Source organism: Geotrypetes seraphini, chromosome 2 (assembly GCF_902459505.1).
Source record: "Geotrypetes seraphini chromosome 2, aGeoSer1.1, whole genome shotgun sequence".
Taxonomy (NCBI): Eukaryota; Metazoa; Chordata; class Amphibia; order Gymnophiona; family Dermophiidae; genus Geotrypetes; species Geotrypetes seraphini.
In genome coordinates this window covers 106,014,116-106,034,051 of record NC_047085.1, presented here as the reverse complement: position 1 = coordinate 106,034,051, position 19,936 = coordinate 106,014,116, and the positions used below count along the sequence as shown (strand labels likewise).

The 19,936-nt window shown below is 43.0% G+C and overlaps 1 protein-coding gene across 2 annotated transcripts in view; it reads left to right on the top strand.

Annotated features, from left to right (window-relative positions):
- MTFR1 (mitochondrial fission regulator 1) overlaps positions 1–19,936 on the top strand; it is a 75,102-nt gene that overhangs the window by 32,693 nt on the left and 22,473 nt on the right. For both annotated transcript variants that reach the window (XM_033933375.1, XM_033933374.1), the window contains one exon: positions 9,305–9,426. In XM_033933375.1, coding sequence (XP_033789266.1) covers positions 9,305–9,426 — 122 coding nt within the window. The remainder of the gene's footprint in view (positions 1–9,304; positions 9,427–19,936) is intronic.

Sequence of the window (19,936 nt, the reverse complement as noted above, 5' to 3'; positions counted from 1 at the left end):
TAAACACGCTGTCTTCAGTGGCCTGGAAGCTTTCCCTCTGCTACTACTTCCTGTCCCCGCATAGGTGGGAAGTAGTAGCATAAGAAAAGCTTCCGGGCTGCCAAAGGCAGTGTGTTTACTTCACTCACGGTGTTAGCGGCCCAAAGAGTGCTAGAGTAACTGCTGGGAAGAAAAAAGGTGAGGAACCACTGGATCCTGTGAAGGGGGGGAGGGAATGCAGGGACTGTGTTACTAGAGAGATGCTGGACCATGGGGATGTGGAGGGAAAACAAGAGATGCCAGACCTCCAGGGAATAGGAAGGGAAGGACAGATGCCAGACCATGGTAAGGAAGAGGAGAGGAGAGAGATACCAGGTCATAGGAAGGGGAAAGAGAAGGAGAGAGATAATGGACTACTAGAGGGGGAGAAGTCAGATCATGAAGGGGAGAAGCCAGACCATGAAAGGAAGGAGGAGAGAGAGAAACCAGACTAAGGGGAGAGGGGGAAGAGAAGGACAGAGAGATGCCAGACCACAAAGAGGGTGGGGGGTGGGGAGGAGAGAAGGGAAAGAGGGAAGAGAGATGCCAGACTGTGGGAAGGAGATGAGAAAGATGTCAGATCACTAGAGGGAGGGAGAAAGGGAGGAGATGGTGCACAGAGATGGAAGGTATGGGGAAGAGAGATGGAAAAAATGCTTCTTAAGATGGGACTAGGGGAGAAGAAAGAGAAAGGAGATGGTACTTATTGATGGAGGGGAAGGGCAGAGAGATGGAGTAGATGAAGCACATGGGTAGAAGGGAATGAAAGGGAAGACATGGAAAAGTAGATAGATTTGAGAAGGATACAGAAAAATTGAAGAAAGCTGAATATTTATTAAAAGTTGATGCCAAAGACAAATGTAAATACAAATGAAAACAATCAGCTCAGTTGTATTCTCTGGACTCCACTTTACATTAGCACAATATAACACATATAGAGTCCTAGTTGGCTTGTTATGTCTTATTTATCTTATAGACCTCAGTGGTACCACCTGTATGCCACTAAACTTTTAGATCATACAGCGTTCAGGCACGCATAGTCATTATCGGCCTCAATAGATGTATACTTTAAATATTTTTTAAAATACTTTATTTAAATAATTAAATAGATAAATATAGATACTCATCTTCATCTACGCGGATGGGAGTAGGCACTCCGACATAGATCTATGTTTCGCCCCAAAGGGCTTTATCAAGGAAATCCCCCTTAAATCAAGCGGCTCATGTTCCCCGCTGGTTAAATCTGCAAACGCGGGGAACATGAGCCGCTTGATTTAAGGGGGATTTCCTTGATAAAGCCCTTTGGGGCGAAACATAGATCTATGTCGGAGTGCCTACCCCCACCCGCGTAGATGAAGATGAGTATCTATATTTATCTATTTAATTATTTAAAATAAAGTATTTAATTATTTAAAATAAAATACAGAGCTAAGTAATCTGTGGTGGCAGTTTATACTGTAAAAAAGTGGAGATATTCATTTCAAAGTAGAAAGACTATAAAACCTTGAGCTTTTATTGCATTCTTGAGTTTTTTTGAATGTGCCCTAAGAACTTGTTGAGTTGCTATGACTGGAAGGTGAACTCTTCTCTCAGGGAGGTTTAAAAACCTTCCCTTCAGAGTTTCATATCTCTGAGCTTTTTTACAAGCCACATAAGACCACATTTCATTGACTCATTTATTATTGAAACCAGTTGCTTTACTATATATATAAAGACAAATGTAAGGCAGAAAGTGAAGGAGAGAAAATTAGCAAATGGATAAGAAGGCCCTGGAAACACAAGAGTACAGACAGAAGGAAGTACAACCAGACAAATAAAATCACAAGGCAGCAAAGGTAGGAAAATTGATTTTATTTTCAATTTAGGGGTCCTTTTATCAAGCCGCGCTAGCGAGGTTAGCGCATCGGACATTTCATCACAAGCTAAACCCCGCAAACAGCTAAAAAACTAACGTCTGCTTAAAAATTAGTGACCACTGTTTTAGCTCATTTGAATGGGTCCACTTTTCAAATGTCTATTCACTAATTTTTCTCCCTATGCCAAATTCCATCCCATTCCATTAAAATTTCAGTTATTTTGCCCCAAGACATGTTCTCAAGCCCTTTTGTATAATTCTTTCTAGTTCGACAGATACATTATTTCTGAACCTTCAAGTAGTCAGTCTATTCCCATGAGAATTATTGTAAAGAGCCTCATTAGCATTCTTTTGCTCCACCTTCCATCCCTTTAGGCTATGTCTTCCAATTCTTCAGTTGTCTTTCTACAAGCAAGCTTGTAAGAGCCTGTCTTTTTTCTGCTCGTGTTTCTTTTTCTTTTAAATTTGGTTTTAACTTACCATTCGTAAGGCTTTTTGGTTCTGCAAAGGATCCCAATCTGGGGACATCTCTGGCTGCAGGAGAGCACAGACTCTAAGATCAGAGGTCTGCATCCAAGAGGCAGACTGCCCTGTATTACACCCATTTGGACAGCCTGCACTATTGGTTTAGGGGCTCAGGGATCGTTCCCTTGGGAGCAAAGCTCGCCCCAGTTTCGTCACCCGAGCTTTTAGCTCTAAGTTGCACCATGATCCAGACACTATTGTGGACAAAGATCTACAATTTTTAATGATGGGGTAGATTATTTGGCTGATGCTCTGTATGACCTTTTCAGAGTCATGAGCAAGATGTCAGCTTACTTTATTTCTGCCCGCAGGATGCTATGGATCAGACAGTATGTGGGGGATTCCTTCTCAAAGGCGACCCTTAGTAGACTGCTATTCCAGGGACAGTTACTTTTTGGGAAAGGCCTGGATGATCTTATGGCCAGTGTGCAGGACCGTAAGCTAAAATCCTTGCCAGACAGCAGACCTCGAGCCCCTAGGGGGTCTGGTCGGTATAATTTTTGAACCTTTCGAACCTCCAGGCGATAATGCCAGTTCTTGGGAGGGTCTTTGAGTCAGAGATCATTTCAGGCCTCTGGACAAAGATTTCTAGGGGCCAGGCACCCCCTGTCTTCAGGATCCCTCTCCACCCCAGCTCCAAAGAAGCAATTATGTCACCAAGTCGTCAGCTGAGCCTCCATGCATCGGAGGGAAGTTATTGGCCTATTTGGGAACATGGGTGGAGATCACCACAGATCATTGGGTGCTGGAAAAAATACGAGAAGGGTACAAACTTGAGTTCTTTCGTCCCCTCCTGGACCTTTTTATATACTTCCTGGTAGGAAAGACAGAAAAAGTGGCCAAAGCGACAAGTGTCTCCAAGAACGAGAATGCAAAGATTGCGAGATCTGGAAGCTATAGAGTTCTGGGCTCCGGCAGATACTCGGTATACTTCATCATGTCCAAGAGAGGCTCTGAAGACTGGAGGCCAATTCTTGACCTCAAAGCAGTAAATGCAGCCCTCAAGATACCATGTTTCCAAATGGAAATACAGTGGTATCTCGGTTTACGAGTGCACCGGTTTGTGAGTGTTTTGCAAGACAAGCAAAACATTTGCAAACTTGGTGCCTCGTAAACCGAGCGCGCCTCGATTTGCGAGCGCCCCCCCCTGCGAACTGGCACCCTCCCCCCTGCAATCCGGCCCCCCCCCCGCCACCATCGGGCACCCCCCGCCGCGATCTGAGGTCCCCCCAACCCACCCGAACCCTCTTCTTACTTTGATGTAGCCTCCGCACCTGCACCAGCATGTCCTGTGCTGTGCTGTGCCGGTGCCCGAAAATCTGCCTCTGGTGCTGGGCCTTGAGCATGTGCACATGCTTAAGACCTGAGAGTTCACGTCCAAAGTGAACTCTCACGTCCAACGTGAACTCTCAGGCCTTGAGCATGCGCACATGCTCAAGGCCCAGCACCGGAGGCAAATTTTCGGGCACAGCACAGGACATGCTGGTGCAGGTGCGGAGGCTACATCAAAGTAAGAAGAGGGTTCGGGTGGGTTGGGGGGACCTCAGGTCGCAGCAGGGGGGTGCCCGATGGAGGCGGGGGGGAGGGGTGCCGGATCATGGGGGGGAGGGTGCCGGTTCACGGGGGGGCCTTCGGGGGGAGCAATGCCGATTCTCATAGGGGGGAGCAGCGCTTCTGGCCTCGGGGGGGGGGGGTGGAGGGTGGGAACCTATCAAAGCGAGTTTCCATTATTTCCTATGGGGAAACTCGCTTTGATAAACGAGCATTTTGGATTACGAGCATGCTCCTGGAACGGATTATGCTCGTAATTCAAGGTACCACAGTAGTGAGATCGGTGATTGCATCAGTGGCACCAAGGGAATTTCTTGCCTCCTTGGATTTGGCGGAGGCCTATCTGCAAATTCCCATTTTTCCAGACCACAGGAAATATTTGCAATTCCATGTTTTGGAGCAACACTTCTAGTTTGCAGCTTTTATCTTTGTGCTGGCCATGGCGCCACAGACTTTCACCAAGGTGATGGTGATGGTTGCACTACACCTATGCAGGATGGGCATATAGAGCCATCCATACTTGGATGATTGGCTCATCAGATCCTAGTCCGAGGGCAGACTAGTGGTTCACCGAGTGATCCACTTGCTGCAGAAGCTATGCTGGGTGGTCAACTTCAAGAAGAGCCACCTAGAGCCAAAGCAGAGCCTGGGAGTCCAGTTCAAGACAGGGAGAAAAAAATTATTCCTTCCGGAAGCCCACTGGGGAAAAATTTCTGCATCAGATACGGGAGTTTCAGAGCAAGCCCCTTACGACGGGCTGGCAGTACTTGCAGGTTCTGGAGTTGATGATTGCAACAATGGACGTTGTTCCTTGGGAAAGGGTGCACTTACATCCGCTCCAAGAGGCATTCCTTTCCCAATAGTGCCCACAGAGGGATCCACTGCATCAGCAGCTTCTTTGGAAGGCGGAAGCCCGTTGCATTCTCTCTTTCTCTCACCAGAGGGTTTCCCTTCTGTATTTCTTCATGGGTGATTCTAATGACTGATGCCAGCTTTTATGACGGGGGACATTACAAAGGATGTTCAGTTTGGGGACATTCGTCCTCTTCCCAGAGGAAGTGGTTGATCAACTTCTTGGAACTTCGGGTCATCCGCTTGGCACTCCTGGAGTTTGAGAGCGCCTTACAGAACAAAGCGGTTCGAGTTTTCTTGGACAATGCAATGGCGGTGGCTTATGTCAATTGCCAAGGGGGCACCAAGAGTGCCCCTCTATGCTTGAAAGCTCAAATGCTGTTTTGATGGGCAGAAGTCCATCTTCTAGCGCTCTCAGCGGCACGGCGCATGTAGCAGGAGTGGACAATGTACAAGTGGATTTCCTCAGCCGAAAGACCTTGGATCATGGGGAATGGTTACTGTTCCAAGAAGCCTTCACCTGCATAGTGAATCAGTGGGAACATCTGACATTCAACCTGATGATGTTGGCCACCACCAAGAAGGCGGATTGTTTCTTCAGTCGATGACGCGAACGGGGAAGCGAAGGTCTGGACGTTCAGATTCAAACCTGCCAAAAGCAAGTCTTATGTATGCCTTCTCTCCATGGGCCATAGGCTGACTTCTGCGCAGGATCATGGTGCACCAGGGAAGGGTGATTCTAGTGGCGCCAGACTGGCCGAGATGCCTGTGGTATGTAGACCTGGTACGTCTGCAACAGGATCAGAGTCTCAAATTTCCCAGTCATACCCGGGTTCTCATTCAGGGCCCAAGTGCCCTCCAGGATCCGGAACACTTTGGTCTTACGGTATGGCTCTTGAGCGCATAGCGCTAATGTGCAAAGGCTATTCAGATGGAGTGGTCTTCACCATTCTGAGGTATTGGAAAAATCTAAAAGACCTGGAAGTATTGCCAAACTTGGTGTGCTCAGAGGAGCAAAGACTGGATCTTGGCTTTGATCTCAGTGATATTTACCTTTCTCCAGAAAGGTCTAGTAAAGGGCCTAGTGGTTGGCTCCTTGAGAGTTCAGATAGCTGGGCTCTCCTACTTTGAACCCTTGCTGCTCATCCTGATGTAGCCAGATTTTTGAAGGATGTGTTACAGCTCTGTCCTCCAGTGTGACAGCCTTTTCCAACGTGGAATCTTAATCTGGTTCTCCGGGTGCTAAGCAAGTCTGCCCTATGAGCCTCTGGAGGCGATCTTCCTTGATGGATTTTTTTATCAAGACAGTGTTTTTGGTGGCGATTATCTCTGCCTGGAGAGTGTTATAACTTCAGATTTTGTCCTCCAGAGATCCTTTTCTAAGGATTACGGATTCAGGCGTGACCTTGCACGCAGTCCGATTTCCTGCTTCCTGCCTACACACCCTCTGGTTTGAGAAAACATGATAGGGTGTTGAAATCTTTGGATGTGCACTGACTCTTACTGCTTTACCTAGAAGTTACAAACAAATATCTGTTATCAGATCATCTGTTTGTTCTGGCTGGAGGAGCCTGTAAAGTTTAGCCAGCATCGAAATCAACAATTTCATGGTGGATCTGTATGGCCATTTCTTCTGCCTATATCGGAAGTGGAAAGTGTCCACCCGTATCTATGAAGGCACATAGAACGCAAGGCGTTGCTTCCTTGTGGGTGGAATCCAAAAGAGATCTGTAGAGCCGCCACTTGGTCTTTTCTGTATTTATTCACAAGGTTTTACAGAGTAGATGTGGCAGCCAAGCAGAACTCTGCATTTGGATCTTCAGTTCTGGCGGCAAGCTCATCTGTCTCATTCTTAGCTTGAGGGACTGCTCTGTTACATTTAGATTTAGGTCTGTCGAAGGAAAGATTAGGTTCTTACCTCGATACACTCTATTCCTGGATGCCCTCATTCAGCTCTGGCCCACCAAGCTTCTCTGTGTTTCTACCATGGGCCATGATGGGCTGGATCATCTGCAGAATAGCAAACCACCAGGGGCTAGTGATGTTAGTAGCTCCAGACTGGCATTGTTGGCCATGGTTTGCAAATCTGGTATGCCTCCAAAGACATGGATCTCTCAGATTGCAGTTCATCCCAGTCTCCTTAACCAGCCTCCTCAGTTCCTATGGAGAGCACTTTGGTTTTATGGCATGGCTGTTGAGTGCACTGCCCTAACTCATTAGGGTTACTCGGAGGTGGTTGTTACAGCTCTTCTTAGAGCAAAGAAGTCTGTGATGTTTGTGGCTTATGCGAAGACTTGGAAGGCTTTCCAGTTATGGTGTGCCAAGGAGCAGGTGGAGCCTGAGAAGGTGATTCTAGCATTCCTGCAAGCCAGACTTGAAAAGGGAGCCAGCCTATCGTGCTTAAGGGCTTGGAGAGACATGCACTCTTTGGCATCTCGCCCAGATGTCACTCAGTTTTTGAGGGGAACACTCAGATTGTGTCCATTGCATAGGCTATTCCCGTCTTGGGACCTTAATGTTGTTCTGGGTCTATCTCGGTCTATATAAGCCCCTGCCAGATGCCTTCCTATTGGATCTTATGGTTAAAACTCTGTTTTTGGTTGCCATAGTCTCAGCAAGGTGGATCTCTGAGTTACACACTCTCTCCTGTAGAGAACCTGTCTTCAGGTTTACAGAGTCTAGTATTTCTCTGTGGATGGTACCATCCTTTTTACCAAAGGTGGTTTCTGCCTTCCATATCAATCTGGAGATTAGTTTGCCCACCTTTCATCAAAACAGGATAGAATTTTGCAGATGCTGGATATGCGTAGAGTCCTACTTCACTATCTGGAGAGGACTAATGATTCCTGGCTATCCAACCACCTTTTTGTGCTGACCAGCCCCTCAAATTGAGGCAAGATAGCTTCCAAGGCTTTGATTGCCAGATAAATTTGTATGGCAATTTTGTCTTTCTACATTACCTGCAGTAAACAGCCCCCTATCTCAATCGCAGCACATTTAACTAGAAGTGTAGCTGCTTCCTGGCCAGAGTCCCGGGCTTTTTCGCTTGATGAAATTTGTAGATCAGTTACTTGGTCTACTTTCCACACCTTTATGAGGTTCTACAGAATGGGTGTGGCAGTTTGTGAAGATGCCGCTTTTGGATCCTCAGTACTGCAGGCAGGCTCATCTGTTCCTCCCTAGACGTCTAACACTGCTTTGGTATGTCAGCTATGGTACAAAATCCTATGTCTTTGCTACAGAATGGAAGATTAGGTTCTTATCTTGTTAATCTTCTTTCTGTTATAAGACATAGGATTCTATATGGCTCACCCTGTGCAGACTTTTGATTCGCCTGATTTTTCTTCGGACATTGCTGTTGTCTGTCTTGGGACCTCTTCTCCAGTTTCTAAGATTTAGCAGAGACAAAACTACAGGAATATGAGGGCTTCTATTCCCTTTCTTCTTTGGGGGAGTGGGAGTATGGATCCTACTACCTGTAGTTGCACTTAGCAGGCTGGTTCCTAACTACTTGTGCTTAATTTGATATTCACTGTTGATTGTTAATCATTGCAGAACAGAATTTGGTTTGTCACTGGGGTAGTTCCCCGTGCCCCTCCTTCTCTTTCAGTGGCGTTCAATTGCTTTGGTACTAACTAAAGAGGGAGCTTTTCTCCACTGCAGAAGGGGAGGAGTCCAGAGTTTTGAGTGACACCCTTCTGCAGATTCGCAACTAATGGGAAGCAACAGCTATGGTACAGAATCCTGGCTTATAACTGAAAGATTAGCAAGGTAAGAGCCTAATCTTCCAATAACTTTTTACTATTTAAACCAGGTATAACTGTACTGTTTCTTCATTTACCTGATAGAGATGATAGCTTTCAAAAGTATGTCAGGGGTACATTGTTAGTCCAATGAAAAGGTATCGACTGCAGCTTGGTTAGTTATCCCTGTTTATACATATCCAAATAGACTACCACAGCAATCACAATTCTCTTCTTCAGAATGCAGATAGCTAGCAGAAGCCGAGTCTCAGATAATCTTTGTATGTAAACGAATCACTATGATTCACTGAGTAATTACAACCTGGCAAAAACTGAGAACACACACATCAGAGAGCTCAGGAGATAAGGTGGGGGCAATATCCCACTTTTTTACACTCTTTTCATTAAATATAAATATTTTTGAATGAAGACGTGCCAAATTTTTCTGATAACATCTAATGGCTGCAGATAACAAAAATCTGAGATTTTTACTTTGAATCAGGTTCATAAGTTGCAGGAGCTTTTTATGTTTGAAAAAAAAAATTAATATGATCTAATTTTCTCTTTCTTTTTTTGTCCATGGCTTATTCCTCATTGTTTTTTCTTGCACTTCTCCTTGCTGTTAAAATTTGTTTCAAAGTAAAAGTTATGAGAAACAGTTACAGCTTTTATCAATTTGTAATACTGTTCTTGTGCATTTTATGAACCATCAGACTCGCTTTGGCACTCATGCTCATATTTAATGCATTGTTGTTTCCAGCTTATTCCTTATCCTGCAGACTTAAGTGTTGCTAACCACCAAAGAGATGAAGGAATAGTAGCTTCTCTTGCAGATGTGGGATGGTTATCCAGAGAAGAAGGGGAAGTCTCTACAAGATTCAGGTATGTTCTCAGTATACATGAAACGACTTTCAGATAATCATTTTGGATATTTTAAGGTATCCTGGAAAATGTTGGTGGAGTAAGTCAAGGTTTGATCTTACATTTTTCAATTTTTTTTTTGTCACTTTGTAGCTTTTAATTAATAAGAGCTGCTTGATACTCATACTTCTTAACTATTCACACAGTTTTGCAGGGATAATGCAAAAACAGTACAAGATTTCAGGCATCACATGGTTCAATCTCAGTGGAAGCTTCATAGCAACAAGAAGACAGAGTACTTGTTTATGCAGGGTGTATACCTCCAGAGAGAAGGAGAAAACATTAAGGATGGAATCAAGGAGCCACATGGAGGGCTAGTTGGAGGACCCCACTCCTTTCAAAGTACACCAGTGTGGATCTTTTTCTAACAACAGTCTCTTAGTATTTATAGGGCTCATTGAAAGTAGTGTTTATAATAATGGAACCTCCTTTTAAATACAAGGTAGGAATAAAGAGATTAAATCAATATGAGATTTTGCCCTGTGGTAGTATATTAATGTATTACAAAAGTCAATGCTAAAGAAAAATTTTATGTACCAGCTTTTCATTTTTTTAATTTTTAAATCAAAAAGGATTGAAAAATTTAAGCTCATAAAAGGTAAAAATGTGTGATCAGATGTCTTCATTCTCTGGTGAATTAAGAATTCTGTCATTAGACCAGTGGCATAGCAAGGGTAGAAGGTGCCCAGGTTGATGGTGGCACGAACAGCATCTCCAACCTGCTTCCCGTGTCGGCCTCTGTTCTCCCTCTGATGTCATTTCCCGGTCACACAACCAGGAAGTAACTTCAGAAGGAGAGCCGAGGTCATTGCGAGCAGCAGGTTGGAGATGCTGCTCGTGCCGGCAAAGAGTTAGGGGCACGGGAGAGGGGAAGGAAGGTGCATACAGCAGGGGAGGAGGAGAGGTTCTACTGCCCCCACCAAGACGGCACCTTAGGCGGTTCATCCCCCTTGCCCCCCTTTACTATGCCACTGCACTAGACATCCCTATTTCAATCATTGCACACAAAAAAGCATATAAGAGGGTCAGCTGAAACCGGCCTAATCAAGAAAACAGCATTTTTTAATTTTTTTTTTTGGAGGAGGGGATATTTATCCCAGGACAAGCAAGCACCATATTCTCACATATGGAACCTGGCATGGACTGTCTAAAGTCTGTCATTTTAAGACTGCCTGTACTGCACATGCACGGGTGTCTTCCTGCCTGCTGCCAGCTTATGGAACCATCAGTTCTTTGTTTTCCACAGAGCGGAGATGCCATACTTTGGTTTTCTTTTCACACGCCTTTCTTAGGCTTGTTTTGTATGCATTTTTAACATATGCCTTTTACCCGCATGTATTTTCTGCCTATATTAATTGCGTATGTTTTGTGCCTTTCCATATTATTTTTCTTTAATACTTAAATTTATTTTATTTGCCAGTATTTCTAAATAGAGTGCTGTTCCCTGTTAGGCCTTTGCCTCTTGTAAGAAAAATCAAAAAGTGGAAAACAAAAAAACACACATGTAACTATGGAGGAGGACTATTAAAAATTACCACTGTATCCAAAATAATAGAATTTAAACAAAACAAAGGGAGACAGGCATCAAACTCAGTAATCAGATTGGATCATTGGGCTTCAACATCAGTCATTATTGGTGAAATCTGCCTTGAAAAAAGTTAACAGCTCCAGAACGTATGTCAGCACTCCACCTGACTAAGAAGGACGGACTCTGGACAACTTTGTCAGGAGAGTTTTCCAGAGTACCTTCCTCACAAGTAGAGGCCTAAGTTATAACTTTTATGGAATTGGCAGTGGAGGAGAAGGGTACAGCTAAGAGCAGCTAATCTGAGGAACGGAGTTCTCGGGGAGGCGTATAAGGAGAGATACTGAGGGACTGCGGCATGAACACACATGTAGGTTAGTAATAGGAGTTTGAACTGTATGTGGTTCATTGCATGTCAGGTGTTGTGTTGTCCAGAAGTTAGACTTGGATCTATTTGGGGAATATAGATAAATAATCTTATCCCAGGGCACTAATATCATACCATTTCACATATATCCATGTTCCCCTGCACTCTGGTTCTTAGACCAGAAGCAATGTTAGCACCCCCTGACGCTGGTAATTCGCTTACATGTGGAGCTTTCATGTGAGATATAATATTCATATTTAAATTTATTTAATATAGTCAATTAAAATTGACAAGTTTGTATTATATTCTTTTCATTCACAGCACACAATTTTAAAATGATTTCTGTATGTTTGTTTTATTAAACATATTACAGATCTAGGTGGTTTATAATACAACACAGATAAATTAGGAAAGGAACTCCATTACTGATAGGATATACTGTATTTTTCTCTCCATAAGACGCACCCTAGATTTAGAGGAGGAAAACAAGAAAAAAAAAACATTCTGAACCAAATTCTCCCTGCCAAGCTCTGCACCCAACCCCACACTCATTGCCAAGCTCTGCACCCTGTCCCCCCCTCCCTGCCAGGCTCTATACCCTGTTCCCCCTCTGGTGGTCTAGTGGTAGGCCGGGACGAGGAATTCCTCCCAGCTGACTAACTAACAACACCCCCCAGTACCTTTTTTAATCATCCCCCGTACCCCCCAGTACTTTTAAATCATCACCCCATAACCCCCAGTACTTTTAAGTTTAAATCTCTTTTGATTAAAAATTCAAAATCATACAATACAAAAAATGCAAGAATATATTAAATCATCCTGCAGAGGTTAGAGGAAATACCCCAATCTCAATTCAACCCCCCCCCCCCCCGCGCCCATGTCAACAACACATCCATATGGCATCAGTGCTGGAATCAGCCAAGGCTCTGGTTCCTAAGAGACCCCAGCCCTCGGGGGAGGAAACGAGAGGCATTGAAACCCTAGACACAAACAAAGAAGGAAAAAAGGAAGAAAGGTTCATCTTTCACACTGGCAGCCCCGTAGGACGGGCAGAAAAATCTTTCATCTCCGGTTCTCAGGTGTCAGCCCGAAAAATCTTTCATCTCCGGCTCCCTGATCCTTTTTTTAAATAGACGGCTGTCTTGTCCTATTTCCGCAGCGCACAGGTCAGGAGCGAGCTTGGCCCAGAACTTCCTCTCCGACGTCAGAATTGACGTCGGGGAACGGAATGCTGGTCAGTCTGACACTTCTGCAGGGATGGTGGTGGGGGACGTCGGGGAGAGGAAGGCTGATCGGCCCGGTAGATCGGGACGGCAATACAAGTCTATCATGGAGCCCGGGATGGGCTCTGCGGTCGACTCATGTACCCTTCCCGATCTACTGGTCAATCGTGATTGACTTATTGGGCACCCCTGCCCTAGAGGAAAGGAGGGACAGGGGAGATATGATTCAGATGTTCAAATATTTGAAGGGTATTAAAAAAATCTTTTCCAGAGAAAGGAAAATGGTAAAACCAGAGGACATAATTTGAGGTTGAAGGGTGCTAGATTCAAGAACAATATTAGGAAATTCTGCTTTACGGAAAGGGTGGTAGATGCCTGGAATACACTCCCGAGAGAGGTGGTGGAGAGGAAAAGTTGATAGGAGACAGATTCAAAACGAATACTAGGAAGTTCTTTTTTACCCAACGTGTGGTGGACACCTGGAATGCGCTTCCAGAGGACGTGATAGGGCAGAGTATGGTACAGGGGTTTAAGAAAGGACTGGACAATTTCCTACTGGAAAAGGGGATAGAGGGGTATAGATAGAAGATTACTGCACAGGTCCTGGACCTGTTGGGCCACTGCGTGAGCGGACTGCTGGGCACAATGGACCTCTGGTTTGACCCAGCAGAGGCATTTCTTATGTTCTTATGACGTAGTTCAAAGAAGCATGGGATGAACACAGAGGATAGTGAGGAACTCCAGAGCGATTTGTGTCGGTTAGAAAAATGGGCGGAGAAATGGCAGATGAAGTTCAACGTGGAGAAATGCAAGGTAATGCATTTAGGCAGTAAGAATAAGGAATATGAGTACAGAATGTCAGGTGCAAGTCTGGGAAAAAGTGTACAAGAAAGGGATCTGGGTGTACTGATAGATAGGACCCTGAAGCCGTCGGCACAATGCGCGGCAGCGGCAAAGAAGGCAAATAGAATGTTGGGCATGATAAAGAAAGGAATCTCGAGTAGATCGGAGAAAGTTATAATGCCGCTTTATAGGGCAATGGTCAGACCACACTTGGAATACTGCGTCCAACATTGGTCTCCCTACCTAAAGAAGGATATAAAACTGCTGGAGAGGGTGCAGAGACGAGCAACAAAACTGGTGAAGGGTATGGAAAAACTGGAATACGAGGACAGACTTATAACACTAGGATTGTTCTCCCTTGAGAAAAGGAGAATGCGTGGGGATATGATCGAGACCTTCAAAATACTGAAAGGAATCGACAAAATAGAGCAGAGAAGATTATTTACACTGTCCAATTTGACACGGACTAGAGGACATGTAATGAAGCTAAGGGGGGACAGGTTCAGGACTAATGTCAGGAAGTTCTGCTTCACTCAGAGAGTGGTTGACATCTGGAATACTCTCCCAGGGGAGATTATTGCGGAATCGACAGTCCTAGGCTTCAAAAGCAAACTAGATGCATATCTCCTTGAGAGAGGCATATAAAGTATGGTTGGCTATAAAATAAACCAGGTGTATACCTGGCAGGGCCTCCGCGTGTGCGGATCGCCGGACTTGATGGACCGAAGGTCTGATCCGGAGATGGCGCTTCTTATGTTCTTATGTTCTTAGGATCTAGAATCAGAAAATAATATTAAATATTGAACTAAGGCCAGTACTGGGCAGACTTGCACGGTCTGTGTCTGTCTGTATATGGCCGTTTGGGAGAGGATGGGCTGGGGAGGGCTTCAACGGCTGGGAGGGTGTAGATGGACTGGAGTCAGTTTTGACGGAGATTTCGGCAGTTGGAACCCAAGCACAGTACTATGTAGAGCTTTGGATTCTTGCCCAGAAATAGCTAAGAAGGAAGAATTTAAAAAATTTAAATTGAATCAAGTTGGGCAGACTGGATGGACCATTCGGGTCTTTATCTGCCGTTGTCTACTATGTTACTATGTCTCCTTTGCTTTTTGATATTGTTCTGGAACCCTTGTTGTTGGCTATACAGAAGGCAAAGGAGGTACAGGAGATTCCTTATGCAGGTCAGGAATATAAGATCTCTGCTTAAGCAGATGATATCTTGCTTCATTTGAAGAATCCCGAACCATTCCGCATTTACTGGAATTGATTGATAGGTTTGGTAAATTCTCTGGATACAAAATAAATTGGAGCAAATTGGAGGCTCTTCTGTTAAACGTGCATTGTGCAAAAGGATTATTTGATCCATTCCCTTTCCTTTGGAAGGAAGAGGGTATAAAATATTTAGGTATTATGATTCAGAAAACATTGGAAGACACGATAACAGTAAATGAAAAATCTTTATTGCTGAAAGTCAGAGAAATGTGTGAGCATTGGAATCCCTTATATCTTTCTTGGTGAGGGAGAGTCCAAACTGTCAAAATGATGATTTTGCTTGTAGTTTGTTACCAAATGAGTATGTTGCCGGTTTATTTTCAGGGGTCTTTCTATAAAAAATTGAATGGTATTCTTACTAAATTTATTTGGCTGGGTAAAATTGCTAGAATAGCTTTAGTATCTGTGCAAAAAACAATTGCAGCAGGTGGGGTAAATTTTCCAAATTTTTATACATACCATCAAGCATTTATTCTGCATCAGGGTATGTATTGGATCCTTCCTGAAGTCTTGGAGCATCTTCCAGATTGGCTTTATTTAGAATGGCAACTCATGTCCCCATTATGATTATGTCATGTGTTGAGTATCAAATTACCCAGAATTTATAAGGACAATAGCATTCTTTTTTACCACCTGGAAAACTTTAAAATTTATTGATAATTTAACATCCGTACCAGTTCAACAGTCCACATGTCAATCCTTATGGTTGAACTCCAAGATTCAAATTGGCGAGTCTAAGATCCTCTGGAAGCATTGGCTGCAGGCAGGCATAAGCATATTAGATGATGTACTATCACATGGAAAAATGCTTGATTTTTCACGACTGCAACAGACATTTGGTATCTCAAAGTCTCAAGCATATAAATGGTTGCAGTTGAAGCAGGCCATTCAGAAGGAGTTCCCTGAGTGGCGTAATTTAAAAAAAAAATCAGTATAGCTTGCCATACCTATGCTTCCAGACAGATTTCCTAGGGCATCAGGCCGCCAAGTGGTATAAATTAATATTGGAATATTTGAACAAAAAAAACAAAAACTAGTCTGAGAGACATTTGGAGCATTGAGATTAAGCAGCAGATTTCTGCTTCTCAATGGCCACGGATTTGGACTTGGAGGATGAGATGTACAGCGTCATCATCTATGAGACAAACATGGGGTTTTTTTGTTACATAGAAGTTTCTGGACCCCTGTTCGTTTGGATAAATTAGATAGTTTTAAATCTAATAGATGCTGGCACTGTCATCTAGACATAGGGACACTGAATCATTTGGTGTTCTATTGTCCTTTGATACTCAACTTTTGGAGGTCAGTATGGGGACAGATTAGTAAAGCTATCTATTTAAAATGTAAATCTAGCTATCCTCTTCATAACCTCTAATTTCTTATTATGTCCTTCCCTTATTTATTGAATTTACCTTAGTGTAAACCGTGCCGAGCTCTATCTTTATAGAGATGATGCGTTATACAAACTTAAGGTTTAGTTTAGTTTACTACCTTACTGGAGTCATTGATTTCGGTGAAATATGATATAGTCGTATGTGGGATGATATTGCATCTTAAACCCCCATTAGACAGATATAAATGTCAGCTTTTCCTTATTATGACCGGGATAGCCATGCAAATGGTTACTCGCAATTGGAAAAATTGGAATCGCCTTAGTTTTACTTTTTAGTGGGCGAATTTATGCTTATGTTAAAAGTATGAGAAGATGAACGCTGACATGCTGGGGCATAATAAATTATTCAAATTAGTTTGGGGTCCATTGATGACTTTGTGGCTTCGTTATAGTTGTCTTTGATCTTTATTTTCTGTTGTTTTAGCACACACATCCAGGGGAGGGGAGGATATCTCTTTTGTTTGGTTTTATTCCATGATTGAAAACGCTGGAAGGGAGAGGGTTTTTTATTATTTCTGTATTGTTACTGATTGGTTATAAGTGCTTATTATGATTATTAACATATGTATGTATATTGTTTGCACATTTTGTTAGCTTTGTAAACTTAATAAAGGTTTAAAAAAAAATTTAGACTAACCTTGGAAAAGAAGATTCACAGGTGGCAATGGCAGTTGAAATGATTTGTTTATTTGCCATCAACTAATCGGCACAGGGCAAAAACAGCCGTAAAAAATCCAATAGCGCGCTGTTAATTCACTCTTGCAAGGACACACAAACATATAATCATCCAGAACACAGTGTTAAATTATAAGCACATAAACGTGGAGAAAAGCAGATCTCATGCACAGACCGCCGGGACTGCACTGCACCCTAAGCAGCCTGCATCATCATTGGTCTGAAAAAATGCCACACATAAATAGGTTGAAACTTTTCATACATTCATAGATTTGAAATATTCAAAAAACGTGTTCACAAAAATATCAGGTAAGTGTGTTCATTGCAAAAAACGTATAACACATGGCAACTGCTGAGAGAATTTTAGACTAATTTAAAGTCCACTATATTATCAACCAAACTGGAGGCGTGAAAGTAAAACTTATCTGAATCCGTGGCAGCACTTAGTTCCTTCTTCAATCGCCAAGAACAAAGTCCAAAGTCCGACAGAAAGTACTTCTGTTTCGCAGCCTCCACGCTGCTACTTCAGGGAAACCATTAATTCCTTCTTATATTTATAATTAGATTTCAGCACATTCTCCACACCACTGAAAAGTAGAACCCAGGCAGATCAGAAATGGGCCATTTCTGAGGAGCCTTGTGTGTTGAAGGTTTATCTCTCAGGGTTGTTAACCTCTCAATAACTTTTAGATTTAGAAACAGTGTTGAGGATTACCAGTTCCGATGTTGAGGCTCCTTTTCACTGCCCTACACCAGGGCAGTCGACTTCAACATCCAGCTCTACCTCAGCTACTTTGGTGCTGCCGCCTTCAGGGGAACCACGTAAGAAAGCTAAGAAGCACAAGCACTGTTCCCCTTCAAATGCTGGGGATCTTTTGCTATTGTGCCCCACACTGTGCAGGTTGCATCTCCTTGTTCTGATTTTATGATTTATAATGTTTATGAAACCTGTTTGATTGGTCATGGTTGTTATCCAGTTTTATAATATGAGCAGATTAGACTTGTTTCTCGGGGAGGATCCCTTCCCATTCTGTGTCCTATACAGGTATGACTGTTTGCTTTTGTACCAACTGGAAGTCAGTGAGTAGTTCTGAGGTAAGAGGGGAGGATCAAAAATAGTAAATGAAGCTTCCTATAGGAGATCTCGTGAGATGGGATGCATAGCCACTTGTTCAGGAATAGAGTGTGGATTTATAGGAAAGAAGAATAGCAAAAGTAAGAACCTAATCTTTCCTTAATGGGTTTTCCATTTTCCGGATAGTCAATAAAAACTATCCTGTGGAAATCCCAAAAGACGGTCACCATCACCTTACCAGTTAATGGAGCTTTTTTCACTTTCTTCGGAGTCTATTCATAAGAACATAAGAATTGCCATACTGAGACACTGAAGGTCCATCAAGCCCAGTATCCTGTTTCCAACAGTGGCTAACCCAGGTCCCAAGTACCTAGCTAGATCCCATAGTTTGGATTGTTGTTTTGTTCAGGAGTATAGTGATGAACCCCAGTCTCATCCACAGTCACAAAATGCTGCACAAAGGCATTCTCTTTATGCATAAAATGCTCAAGACATGTTTTCAAAATGTTCAATCTAACTCGTTTTTGGTCAACAGTTAGCAAATATGCACTCAACGCCCTCATGCCTATTCATGTAGGATGGTGTGTACACGTTCTGATGAAATGCCAGCAGCCTCTGCTATCTCATTTAGAGTCAATCGGTGAACTTCAACCATTTCGTCAGTTATTGCTGTTTTTGGACATCTGTAGCATTCTTCATCAACAATGCTCGTCTAGCCACATTTAACCTCAGCAGCCCACACTTTCACTGTTGAAAATGAAGGAGATGCATTACCATACACTGTATCTAACTCAGATTTACATTACATTACATTAGGGATTTCTATTCTGCCATTACCTTGCAGTTCAAGGCGGATTACAAAAGAATTATCAAGGAAGTATAACAAAAAGATCTTACCAAAAAAGAGATTTGGTCATTTTCAAATAGAGTAAGAAATGAGTATGGTTATTTGTTTAGAGTAGTTGGTTTTAATGAGGGGCGGTGTTTTTGATACTTGCGGTGTTATTTCTTTTCCAGGGATTTCTTGAATAGTATGGTCTTTGTCTTTTCTAAAAGTTTTGTAGTCTAGGGATGCTGTCAGGAGATTGGTGATTTGGTTGTCTAGTTTGGCTGCTTGAGTGGCTAGTAGACCATCATATAATTTTTTCCTTTTGATCTCCTTAATTGGGGGGGTATGAGAATGGAGTGTGAGTTTTCCTATGTCTGGTTGAGGTGTTGTGGATGAGGCGGTTGTTCAGGTAGTTTGGACTGTCTCCGTATAAAGTCTTAAATAGTAGACAGTAGAATTTAAATTGTATTCTTGCTGGGATTGGAAACCAGTGCAATTTGAGATATGCTTCTGTAATGTGGTCACGTTTCTTCAATGAGTAGATGATTCTTAGTGCTGTGTTTTGGATTGTTTGTAGTTGTTTTGTTATTGTTGCAGGGCAGGGTAGATAGAGGAAATTACAGTAGTCTAGTAGGCCTAGTATTAGGGACTGTACTATGAGCTGGAATTGTGATTTTTTGAAGAATTTCCGAACTTGTCTTAATTTTCTCATGATTGAGAATGATTTTTGTATTGTTTTATTGATTTGCGGTTGCATGGTGCAGCATCTGTCAATTGTTATTCCTAGTAATTTTAGAGTGGGTTGTATTGGGTAGTTGATTGCATTGATTTCAATGTTGGTTATGGTTGGTATTTTGTTGTTTTCGAGGAGGATGAATTTAGTTTTGTCTGGGTTCAATTTCAGTTTGTGATCTTTCATCCCGGTCGCTACTGATTTTAGTGTTTGGTGTATTGTATCTGTCATGGAAGGTTTTGGTTGATCGAAGGGTACTAGAATGGTGATGTCATCTACATAGCTGTTTGCCCAGGTGGGAGCTGAGGGAGGCAGTATAGAGGTTGAAGAGTGTAGGAGATAGAGGGGATCCCTGGGGAACTCCGCAGGGGTTTGACCAAGGTTCAGATTTTTCTTTGTCTGATTTTACTCTATAGGTTCTTCATTTTAGGAATCCTTCAAACCACGAAAAAAATTTATCTGTGATACCTATTGTATCTAGGATTTGTAGTAGGATGCTCTGGTCCACCAGGTCGAATGCAGCAGTCAGGTCTAGT